This window comes from Musa acuminata, chromosome BXJ3-7, assembly GCF_036884655.1.
Source record: "Musa acuminata AAA Group cultivar baxijiao chromosome BXJ3-7, Cavendish_Baxijiao_AAA, whole genome shotgun sequence".
NCBI classification, from domain to species: Eukaryota; Viridiplantae; Streptophyta; class Magnoliopsida; order Zingiberales; family Musaceae; genus Musa; species Musa acuminata.
This window is the reverse complement of record NC_088355.1, coordinates 40,297,398-40,309,773: the sequence shown is the minus strand read 5'-3', so window position 1 is coordinate 40,309,773 and position 12,376 is coordinate 40,297,398. Positions and strand designations below refer to the sequence as shown.

General features: G+C 37.5%; 2 protein-coding genes across 2 annotated transcripts; one reads left to right on the top strand and one right to left on the bottom strand.

Moving 5' to 3' along the window:
• Positions 1 to 312: 312 nt before the first annotated feature.
• On the bottom strand, positions 313 to 5,547 carry LOC135643690 (ras-related protein RIC1-like). The gene is made up of 8 exons (XM_065160973.1): positions 5,395 to 5,547; positions 2,926 to 2,998; positions 1,568 to 1,615; positions 1,421 to 1,468; positions 1,271 to 1,342; positions 1,031 to 1,186; positions 824 to 927; positions 313 to 697 (listed from the first exon to the last, which is right to left on the bottom strand). The coding sequence occupies exons 1-8, from the start codon at positions 5,406 to 5,408 to the stop codon at positions 604 to 606; spliced, it is 609 nt and encodes a 202-aa protein (XP_065017045.1). The 5' UTR covers positions 5,409 to 5,547; the 3' UTR covers positions 313 to 603.
• Positions 5,548 to 6,229: 682 nt separating this feature from the next.
• LOC135643689 (vacuolar-processing enzyme-like) lies at positions 6,230 to 12,150 on the top strand. The gene is made up of 9 exons (XM_065160972.1): positions 6,230 to 6,527; positions 8,722 to 8,886; positions 8,969 to 9,125; positions 9,422 to 9,507; positions 9,592 to 9,791; positions 10,460 to 10,508; positions 10,594 to 10,806; positions 10,927 to 11,133; positions 11,791 to 12,150. Exons 1-9 carry the CDS (start codon positions 6,327 to 6,329, stop codon positions 11,971 to 11,973), a joined length of 1,461 nt encoding a protein of 486 aa, XP_065017044.1. The 5' UTR covers positions 6,230 to 6,326; the 3' UTR covers positions 11,974 to 12,150.
• Positions 12,151 to 12,376: the final 226 nt, after the last annotated feature.

Here is a 12,376-nt window from a genome sequence, read left to right as displayed (position 1 = left end):
TTTTTCTCTTGCATAACCTTTCGTAATAAGATGTCATGACGTATCGGTTGTTTGTTTTTAAACTAATTAATTAACTCTTTTATAAATTTTACGAGATAATCCTTTTAAGAACGAATAACACACGTGCCTTACCCATAACGATGAAGAGAATTGGTGTCAATGAGCATGTTAACACTCCATCTGCGGTGATAACATGGCACGCGCCAGAGTACAAGTCGTAGCATTCAAGGTTGCAACATTGACTTGGCACAAGACGTTAGTCAATAATAAAACATCAAACTTTAAAAGGAGATGGCCGGCAGCGGTCGCCCGTGCAAGATCAAGTCAGTTTAAACTAGCAAATATGTATATACATAGGATGAATTACGTTCGAGGATCAAGATAGCAACTATTTGTGTCATTAATACTTGAATACCTCAAGATCATCCGGGTGGCAGATAAACACAAACTTGTTTCTTTTAAATCCAATACAAACCAAGCAGAGTTTCTGATCATATATTCGCTTGTAATTCACAAATACACGCCATAAACAGCCCCCAACTTTTTTTATCAGCATAATGACCTCTCGTCTGGAGCAAAGGCGTATGATTGTGTTGAATTGATTCAGGAGCAGCAGCTACTCTTCGTGGCGACTGGTTGACCCCGCATATGGACCGTCGTAGGTTTGCTGGCATTCATAGCTGGCTGACTTGCCATTCTGTACACAAAAAACCAATGACACTATCAGTATGATCTAAAAGCTTGACTAAAAACGAATCAAACAGTGATAACTCTTTGAAGTTGGAGTGTTCTTCCATGCAAATGTCGACAAATAAAAGCTCACCTGTTCTTTATATCAGCAGCCATGGTCATAAATGCCTTCTCTACATTCGTAGCATCCTTGGCACTTGTCTCCAGGAATGGTATGCCGATCTCATCCGCAAATGCCTTCAGGAACCAAGGCCAGAGATTGTTAGGTCATTTGGCTCAAATTGCAAACTGCAGAAGATGAGGGATTCTGCCTTTGTTACTCCTTAACAGCAATAATTACCTTGCCAGCTTCATAAGATACTGCCCTATTATCGGTCAGATCACACTTGTTTCCCACCAAAAGCTTGTTCACATTTTCACTGGCATACCTGTCAATCTCATTCAGCCACTGCTTGACATTGTTGAAACTTTCTTGGTCAGTTACGTCATAGACCACCTGTCAGGCATATATTGTCAAACAAAACAGTATAGTAAACCATGGAAACTGAAATCACAGCAATAGAATCACGATGGATCTCACAATAATCCCATGTGCACCACGGTAATAGCTACTTGTGATTGTCCGGAAACGTTCCTGACCAGCAGTGTCCCACTGCAATGAAGAGAAAACGTAATAGCATGAAAAGAACCTAAATGCTTCACGACAGATGCTAAATTCATTCTTACTTACAATTTGAAGTTTTATGGTTTTCCCATCCTGCTCTACCGTGCGAATTTTCTAATGAGATAAAAGAAACTGTCATGAAACAAGTTTTGGGTGGGGAGAGGAGAAAAGGGAGCAAGAGGGAGAAGGGTATAAAAGTGTAAGCATACTCACAAAGTCTACACCAATTGTACTGATGTAACTTTCTATATAGGAATCATCCTGAAGCAAGCAAGAAGAGAAACTTACATATCATAGATCTCCATATGGTTCAATAAAAATGCAGAAAAATAAGACAATGTAGCACATTTCATGCAATAAAACATGTAATTCACATTTGTTACTGCACAATATAAAATGAACAACTGTTCATCAAATGTGAAATTGCCCAAAAACTTTAGATATGTCAAAATCTAAGGCATTGTTACATAGAAAACATAGAATTGTCATGAAAATACATCTCATGAATTTAGAACCTGAGGGGGGAAACTCTTGGGGGGGGTTGGGAGAAGTCAGTAACTCACAAACCTTGCCTGATTACATCAAATAGAAATATCCTAAGAAAGAAAAGAGACTTCCAACTTCCTAAAACTAAGATACCTGAAACGGAAGAATGATGATCTCAACTGACGACTCAACAACGGGCACAGTAAATAATATGCCTAAGGGTTTCCTTGGACCGGAGTCATCTACAAGGTCTTCCAATTTATACATATGTTGTGTTTGCTCATTCTTTATTCGTCTACCGCAGCAATTCCTGCTTCAACTATTTTCTTCCTGAAAACAAGCACATACACTATTTGCTTATATGATCTCTGATTGTTGGTTTTCCATAATACACATATTGTTCCACCCTAAACCTTATTCAGAACACTTATATTTTAGGAGGTTCTTTCATGTAATCATTATATGTTCTGTCAGGTTTATAATGATCCTTGGTATTAATTTAACACTCATGAATTCTCATATCGATAAAGACAAGATAATAAAATCATAATTTCTAGATAAACAAACTTTTGTTTACCATACGGCATGATGTCTCTTGCAATTACATTTAAATCCCCAACGGTTGAGATTAACTTTTCATTATGTGATATCAAAATAAATTAATATGATTAAGTGCATAATTATTAATTTATTTTGATATCATAAAATAAAAAATTAATCTCAACTGTTATGAATTTAAATATAATGGAAAGGGATATTATGTGTGTGCATCATAGAAAATCAACAATCAGAGATCATATATGTAAACAATGTGTGTGCTTATTTTCAACAAGAAATAGTTGAACTAGAAACTGCCACCATACATGAATAAAGAATGAGCAAACACAACAAATACATGACCTAAAATTGGACAGTTACACATAATGTTCCTATATGATCAAAACAGTATGCCTCCATGGTAACAATGTTCCTACAGTAAAAGATAGTGTCATAGAAAAAGCCAAAAGTAGCACAACAGAGTATTATCATAAGATGATAGCAAGTTCCAAAGAACTAGAAAAGAAGACAAAAGAGGAGATCTTCACCGCAAATCTAAGTAGAAGGCATGATTTTCCAACCCCCGAATCCCCAATAAGCAGAAGCTTGAAAAGATAGTCACTGCAATATATACATTGGTCATAGATGTTGATATTCAGAGTTTCTATTCCCTAATAAATAAAATTGCATCAATCTCAACTTTTCTCCATGCTAGAAAAATGGACATAGGTGAATCTGTACCTAATGCTACAAAAACTGTTAAGCAATTACAAAGTTACAACCCACTAAAATATGAGTGCTAAAATCAATGCATATGGTTGATATATAGCTTCAATAACAACTATTTTTTATAAGAAAATATTTGCTGACATACCACATAACAGCAAGTCTGAGCAAAATAAATTCACAGGTCCCAACAAGTAGAGAAAATCAGCATATCTTTGTTCCTATTTTTGTCTCCCATTTGAGAAACTGGAGTATCATGAGCCATTAGATTTCTACTTAAGTCTAGTTTGGCAGCTTGGAGTCTATTTACTGCACTCATTAATCAAGATGAGGGAGAGAACTGCTAAACTTAGACCTGACTAGCACAAAAGTAGTCTCCAAAATGCCATGTTTCTTTCTTCAGTAAGAAATACTTGAGATTAAATGTTAATATTTACTAGGAATAACATTGTCACAAGTTCTGATTTGATATATCACACCAAAAGTCAAAAATAGTAATCCATATATGGCATACTTCAATAATAACAATAAGATAACTTCTTAACACTAAGTCATACAAGGGATTGTTCTATTTTTGTTTCTTAATGCTAAGTCATGCAAGGGATTGTTCTATTTATGCATCAAAATAGTGTTTTTTAGCAATCAATATTATATGTTCTATCAAAATTGTAATTTTCATTTTATTAAATGTGACTTCATCAATCTGTTTTTTTTCCCTCAAAAATTCATCAGTCTGTTAATGAGTTTTTTTTTCACTTCATAAGAAACATTTCCAAACAAAAGACATTGATGAACCTGCAGATATCTATGAGGTAGTCCATCTAAAGGTATAACACTTGATGCCATGTGAGAATGGCTCAATTTGGTATGATGGAATCTCAAAACATCCCAGGATCTATATAAATCAGTTGGAATCTCATATTTCAATTTATACTTGCCATATAAGAACTTGGTCCTATTCCTATATATGCCTTAGCTCTGAAAGGGCAGGTTCCTCTGAGTCCTTATTCATTATCCACTTGCACCATGGTATCATTTCTAATTATCTATTACAATTGTTTTACCAATCTTAGACTAAAACTTCATCTTATCAGCAATTCACAAAATCATCAAACATAAAAAAAAGAGTCTCTTATGAATTAGAAAATAACAGATAAGAATCATTCTCATGCAGCAACAAAATATTCTGCTAAAAAAACCAAGGATATTATATAGTTTCAATGCTTAATTACAGCTGGTAAAAGAAGCAAAATACTGTCATCTTCAACGGTTTTGAAAATTTTTCATCATCTGTTTCAGTTTTAACCACATCAGAAATCAAAAAGCTCAACAAAGATATAAAAAAATGATAAAAAAAAAAAACATGTATTATGGATCTGCAAAACATACCTACAAAAGAACAAAATTCTATCATTTTTAACATAGTTGACAAATTATCACCATTTAGCAGTTTCAACTACATTAAAATGACAAAGACACACTCAAACAATGATAGCACAAAAAGAAAAAAGAAAATCATGATTTACAAAACTTCCTAGTCTAATTTTTCCACGATAGAGTGTTAAAAATCTATATCTGATTATTTTATCCACGACAGATCTTTACTAGAATCTGTACTACAAACTGAAACTTCGAGAAAGATGAGAGAAAACAAAAAATAAATATCTTTTTATGCAAAATTGTCCTTTGATCTCATGAAACAAAAAAAAATCAAACTTTGATCGTTATTTTATCAGTTCAGACATAACTCACGAAGTTAGAAGATACTTTACACAATAGTTTATCCTTTCGTTTATTTTCTAGTGAAAGCATGTACGAGTGCTCATAATCATCACATGGATTCAGCTTTCTCACAAAGTGGATGTGATGGCTGAAATCACACATCAAAGGAGGTAAAGCTGATAGCCACAATGGACGCACCAAATGTTTGAATCCAGTTTCTAATAATAAAAGGTTCAATATTCGTCATTATGATCTCATATTCCATGCCGATACTGATCTACACACATCACAACAGACATTAACAGTAGAATTTTGGTCGCCAACTAGTGCGGCAAAAGAAAAAGGGGAAAAACCCTCGTCACATTAATATCCTGAACTCGCTCGCCCCTGAAGAGAGAAAAGCCGGCTAAAGCATGCCGAAAATTAGGAAATCGAGAAAAAATAACCAAAAGAAAAGGAGACGATCTGCCGAATCAAAAGCCGCAAAGAACAGAAAACCCTAGTTAATAGCAGACAAGAGACTACTTGGTAAAGGAAAAGAAAAGAAATCGAGGATCGGAGAAGCTTACTATTCGGGATTCATGACGAACCAACCCTCGGAACCCTAACTCAAGAAGACCTCGTAGAAACGGATGTGGAGGAGTCGAAATAGAGAGAAAGGTTTGGGCGAGGGATCGAGGAGTTCATTTAAAGAGAAACTTGGGAAGTCATCAATGTGCTTCGTCACGGGGACACCACGAGTCGTGGTGGAGTCTCCAAGCGTCTTTGGTGTCCATCCCAAAGGGACTCCTGACGCGTATAGCTTACGCGCGTGGACATACGTACCAACCTCTTCTGGGGCCCAAAATGTTTGCTTGAGATACAGCCACGACATGGTACTTTTCCTACCCCTTCGCGTTCAGCAGCGAACCGGTTCAGCAGAGTCAGCACGGGACCCATGTTTGTTGTCCTATCATGAAGCGTGTAGGTTCAACATCACGGTAACGCAGTGAAGCTGTTAACAGATATAAGCTTTCAACATAAGAATAAAAATCCGAAGCGACGTTTGTATTAAATCAATATCGAATCAACTTCCGTTGAGATTCGTGTTAAACGATCAACTCCTTGACACGTTTGGAAAAGGCCTTGTGCTACGTGTGTTCCAAGAATGACAACACGTCCGCCCAAAGAAGTTGGTCCCACACGCTGCATCCATTTAAAGGACAGGTGAGTGTTTCGGGTACGTCACGTTCGCCGCCCCGCAGGTTCGGGATAATCTTTGTTCCCGGTCCCACGGCCCCGTCATATTCAGCCAACAGTAAAAGGGACGGTGGCGACAGATCCACGTCGTCGTCGAGCAGATCCCATGGCCAATATATCGGGGTGACCCGCGCCGCGGCCTATAAATGGTGAGCACTAATCGCGGCCTGCCTCTGTTTGGGGCGCTCCTCCGTTACGGAGTAAGCGATCCACATCGGATATATCGGATCTCGTCCGCCTTGATACGTCCGAAACGGTTACGATGGCCCGCTTTGCCGCCGGCGCGCTTCGCCGCCTCGTCCTCGTCCTCGTCCCGCTGCTGCTCGTCGAATCCCGCCTCGATCCCATAAGGTTGCCGTCCGATCGCGTGGCAAAACCGATCATCGGTGAGGGCGACGCTTTGGGGACGAGGTGGGCGGTCCTCATTGCCGGATCCAATGGATACTACAACTACCGCCATCAGGTATATCGTCTCCCGCTATCCATCTCCCACTTCCGTCTCATGATTTTTTCCATGGAGAAAGAAGGAAACAAAAACGTCTTCTCGGAGTAACAAACCGCCTTCCTGTTTGGAAATCTATTATTTTGTCGCGTTCGTCAACGTTGTTTGTTTCATGTTACCGTTATTGTCAATAGCGTGCCCGAGGGACCAGCGCGTTCTTTTGAAGGATTTCTCGAAGAAATTTCTGATATTTCGCAATTAGATAGCATATACAGGACCATATTTTGATTAACGTGCTTGCGGAATGCGGCACGAGCTCAATTTTTCCGATGAATTCTTCATGATCAAAGAATTGGTAGGCAAAGACGTTTAGGTTTGACTCGTGGTTGTGGAAAGTATATTGATCAGACATGATTACTGGCATTTCCTCATGCTATTTTCTCTTGCCTAATTAAATGTATGCGGTCCCCTTTGTTGGGTTGTAGCGGTAGCATATGTGCATAAATGTTATTCGATATTTCTGTCATTTTGTGTTCTTCTGATTCCATTTTTCAACCCTCGAAGCTGTTCCTATTGGTTTATTATTTACTTCATACAGAAACATAAAAAAAAAGTTTGCATCTGTTCAGTAGACTATTGGTGAGCTCTTGGAATTTTTTTGTCGTGGTTGGCCTAGAGCTGAATCATCGCTTGATAAGGAAAATTGACCCTTGTTTAAAAGAGCTCGATGTAGATAGATATTTTGTATAGTTGTTTCCACTTCTTTGAGGTTTGATTGTGAGATGGGTTATAACTGATTGGATTCCAGAGATCACCAATTAATTTTCTTTTTATGTGGAAAAAGAAAATCATTTTAGTTGCTCTTTAGCACAATACTAGCATATCTACAAAATTGTACTAATTTTGGAAAACAAATTTGAAATATTTTTCTGCTCATTATGCAAAGTTTTGGCTATAGACAATATCAAAATTGTATAAAATTCAATTTGATGTTTTCAACCTTACAATTGTCATTTATTAAATTTAGCTTGCTATCTTTTTCCACAGAAGTAGGGAACAAACCTTAATGGACACTAAAGTTGTCTACTACAGTTTGGGTGTCATGGGTAAGGGTATTCAAATCGAACTGAACCGGAACCAAACCAATTCAAAACCAGTTCAGTCAGAACTGATTCACCAGTGGTTTAGTTTTGGAGGCTATAAATGGTTCCAGTTCGATGGTAACTTTCTTCAGTTCGGTTAACTGGTTCGATCGAACTGAACCAGTCTTAATTTAATGGATATCAATCTGGTTGAGTTTACTATCCTAAGCCCTTAATCGATTTAAATTGATCAATCAAACTGACCCAAAGGCTCAATTTTACATATGATGTGGACTCAATTTCACAAAGATTGTCGTGATGCTCAATTGGACCAAGATTTCGATTCGGTTTAATTGAATTGAACCGGTTCATTTAAAAAATATATATTTTTTAGTTGTATGAAATTACAAACCGGTTAACGGAACCAAATTAACCGGTTTTGAATTGGTTCTAGTTCAGACTACCTTTCTTTAACTGAATCAAATTGAAAAAATGATTCAGTTTGGTTTGACCCTTAATAGTTTGGCTCGAACAGGTTTGAACACCCCTAGTCATGGGTTAGATCACAGAAGCACCGTCTACACATGTGAGGGTATAATGACCATCTGTATCTGATACACTATGAATCACATAACGGCAAAAGCCTCATCTGGATTACCTTTATATGATATTGCATAATTGCCTCCGTAATTATGGTGTAACATAAACATTCGCTGTTTAGTTACACAACCATTTAGTTACACAAAATGCCTAAAGTTACACTGATAGCAACTAAGAATACTGATTGGAAGTTCTTTTATCATTGTTTATGTCATTTATATCATTTGTATGAGGAGTGTGTTTCTCTAATTAAAAAATGAATGTACTGTGCCTTCATAAGACACCAGGCTTTTGGAGTTTGCTGTTGACTGGAATATTGACAATTAGTGGCAATTGATTATTTTTAGCCAGACAACTTTTTATTATATAAAGTGGCTATCCTTTTGCAGCTTGAACGTTTCTTAGTGAGTACTTCTGTAATCATAAATTGGAAATCATTTTTATGCAAAATTAAAAACATCCATCCAAGTCTTGATTCAGTTCTGGTTAGATTTTGCGTAATATCAACACTTCTCTTTGAATTCTTTCTTCAGGCTGATGTATGTCATGCATACCAAGTCCTGAAAAAGGGTGGATTGCAAGATGAGAATATCATTGTTTTCATGTATGATGACATTGCTAATAATGAGGATAATCCTAGACCTGGGGTCATTATCAATGATCCACGGGGTGAAGATGTTTATGCTGGAGTGCCAAAGGTTTTCTCTTTCTCACATTTATATTTACAGTTCCTGTCCATCATCATGGGCTCTTGTCTAAGTTTGGAATAATCCTTTACAGGACTATGTCGGAGATGATGTTAACGTGAACAACTTCCTTGCTGTACTCCTTGGAAACAAAACTGTTTTGTCTGGAGGAAGTGGGAAGGTTGTTAATAGTGGTCCAAATGATCATATCTTCATTTTCTACTCTGATCACGGTGGACCTGGAGTACTTGGTTAGTTGGACTATATGTTTCTTATTATTGTGCCATTGTAAGTCCAATTATTGAATTGTTTGTTTGGTTTCGTATATTTCCATAAGAAAGAGAATGTAGTTCTTTCTCTGAAGTTGTAGAACTTTGAATTATGACTAGCTGCAATTTTACTGTGAAGTTGTAAAAGTTTGTGAAACCTCAGCTTATTTGAGAATCTCATGGGATCGGGTTTAGTTCCTCAAATGTTCTATTTTCTGACTCCACACTTGTAGCATCAGAATGATAGCTTTTCTAATTTCTGTTCTAAAACTTCTTAGGGATGCCCACTTATCCTTACCTTTATGCGGATGACTTGATTGCCGTGTTAAAGAAAAAGCATGCTTCTGGATCCTTTAAAAGCATGGTAACATCTATTATATACCCTGCATATGCACTGTCACAACTTTTTTATATTGTAGTTTACATTTGTTCGTGTTTTACTATGTAGGTATTTTATCTTGAAGCTTGTGAATCTGGGAGTATTTTTGAGGGCCTTCTCCCAGACAATATAAAAGTATATGCAACCACTGCAGCAAATACTACAGAGAGTAGTTATGGAACTTACTGCCCCGGAATGTTCCCTTCCCCTCCTCCAGAATACTCTACCTGTTTGGGGGATCTGTATAGTGTTTCTTGGATGGAAGACAGGTGTGTAAACCTTCTCCATCAAATGAAGCATCCTGGTTATCTGATATAATGAGCATCTTTTGTTGTCAACGAATATATGCATCTGCTTTTTGGATAACATTTCTACATACAAGATTGTGCATCTTTATGTGAGCATTCTGTTTGAGAGAAAATGAAACTGTACCTTCTATTCTTTCTTGAGATCTAGTGATATTACAGCAGAAAAAAGAGAAACAAAGAAAAAGATCCAGTGTTGTTGCATGATATTCTTGGCTTTATATTTTGGCACGTCAGCATGTCATTTATCCTTGTATAGCTTGAATTTTCTTTTAGAAAATAATGATCCTCTTTTAGGTCTTCTTGATGCAGATGAGTTAATGGTTTCATTTGATTAAACTGAAAAAAAGTATTCTGATAGAATATATAAACAGAAATAGATCTTGAATACCTCTAAAAAATGGAGTTCGGACTAGAGAAAACTGTGATTTAACTAAATAGCTTCTGAAGTTGATACAGAATTGATCAGGATGGGAAACAATGATTTTATGTTTTTGGTAGGGCATACTTCAAGCAGGAAGTAATCCTACTTGTTTGTGTATAAATCAGTCATGTAGTGTGTCATATCTTGGATGTCCATTGACCTTTTTGGTTTTAGTTATCTTACATGGTTATTTTTTTTGCATGGTCAGCTATATGCACAATTGGCGGATTGAAACACTGAAGCAGCAGTATCAACTTGTACGCGCTTGATGTCATAGTTTCCTCATCGTATGTCACCTGTTTCTGTAGCTGTCCGTTTAAGCACTTTTATTAATCTTTGCAGGTCAAAACCAGGACTGCAGTTCACAGGACATATTTATTTGGTTCTCATGTCATGCAATACGGGGATCTGGATCTAAATGCAAAAAAACTTGTTTCGTACGTAGGTTCTAATCCTGCCAATGATAATCCCACTTATGTTGATTATAATTCCTTGCCACCAATACCAGAGGCTGTGAACCAACGTGATGCAGATCTAATTCATTTCTGGCATAAGGTTCATTTTATTTATAAGTTCTTTGAACCTTTTATGCAACATTAGGTTTTAAAACATCACTTTGCCTGTGCTGCTTTTGTTGTTATGCAACTAATTTCTTTTTTTCTTTCTTATTCGAAGTTTCATAGAGCACCTGAAGGTTCCCATCAGAAACTTAACGCTCAAAAGCATCTACTAGAAGTAATGGAACATCGTCTGCATATAGATACCAGTATACAACTTATTGGAAAGCTTCTTTTTGGTTCCGAGCAAGGGCCTGAAGTGCTCGAGAGTGTCCGACCAGCTGGCCAGCCTTTAGTGGATGACTGGTCCTGTCTCAAGTCAATGGTGAGTAGACCGATCATCTTAACCTTTCGACATACTGAACTTAGATATATCTCTGAATCATCCTATGAAGTCCTCTTTTGCTTTGCAATGTGGTCTTGTTGCTGAGACAACACACTTAGTATGAGACACTAAAACTCACAACTGAGCAGCTGAAAACTTCATCTTACCTACATTAGGCACCTCGTCACTTCATGTAAAATTGTACTCTAGCATGATACATATACAGTTTATTTCTAAATTGTTTTAAGGTTGCAGCTCTATTCCTGGCTGACAGCAATTGTGATAGGAAAATTGCTATGACTAATTGCACATCCCAATTATTCCACTAGCTTTTTCTCATGGTTTCAATCTTAATTGCCTCCTCATAACCATATCTTATGTTTGTCTTTTCTAAGAATCATCACAGAATCCATATCTAAATCTTTGGTCGATCGATATGTTACTAGCGCAATTCAGTTTCTTGGAGGACTGTGAGATACTGCATTCTAGGTCAATGCTTCCTCTGAATATGTATGTGATGATGAAATCCGAGGATTGGCGTGGTTTCAATGATTGGTTGATGTTAAAAAAGAACTTGGATCTCGTTGAATATTCTCTAGACTAGATCATAACTTATCATTTGATTTCAATGCTGTCGTTGCTTTTTTGTTGTTGTAGGTACGGGCCTTCGAAACATACTGTGGGTCTTTATCTCAGTATGGAATGAAACACATGAGGTCCCTAGCGAACATCTGCAATGCAGGCATCAGGGAGGAAACCATGGCCGAGGTTTCTGCTCAAGCTTGCCTGAGGTTTCCCTCAAACAGCTGGTCTTCTCTCCACAGAGGCTTTAGTTCCTGACCCAATCATGTCACTAATTCCTGGCCGTGGCTTCGAAATGTGACCAGAGTGACAGTAGCTGGAGAAATCTGTGTCAGATTGAGACTCCAGAGTTCGTGAGATGCCTTTTTTTTGTAAATGATTCACTCGAGGTATTTACTCTCTATCAAAAGTAATGGTCATGGACATGGTATGCAATTTCGAATGATACCATCCGATATGGGCGGTATGTACTGGTCCGATGGTATACCGGTACGCGGACCGCCCGCTACCGGATGGACCGTGCTACAGTGCTACATTATTACACTGTAGCAATGCTACAGTGCTACAGTAAGAGAAAATCGTTCGGTTACCACTAGTGTACCGCTTGGTATGTCAGTACCATACCGTACCGAGCCAACCTCGAAATATCGGTACGGTACGG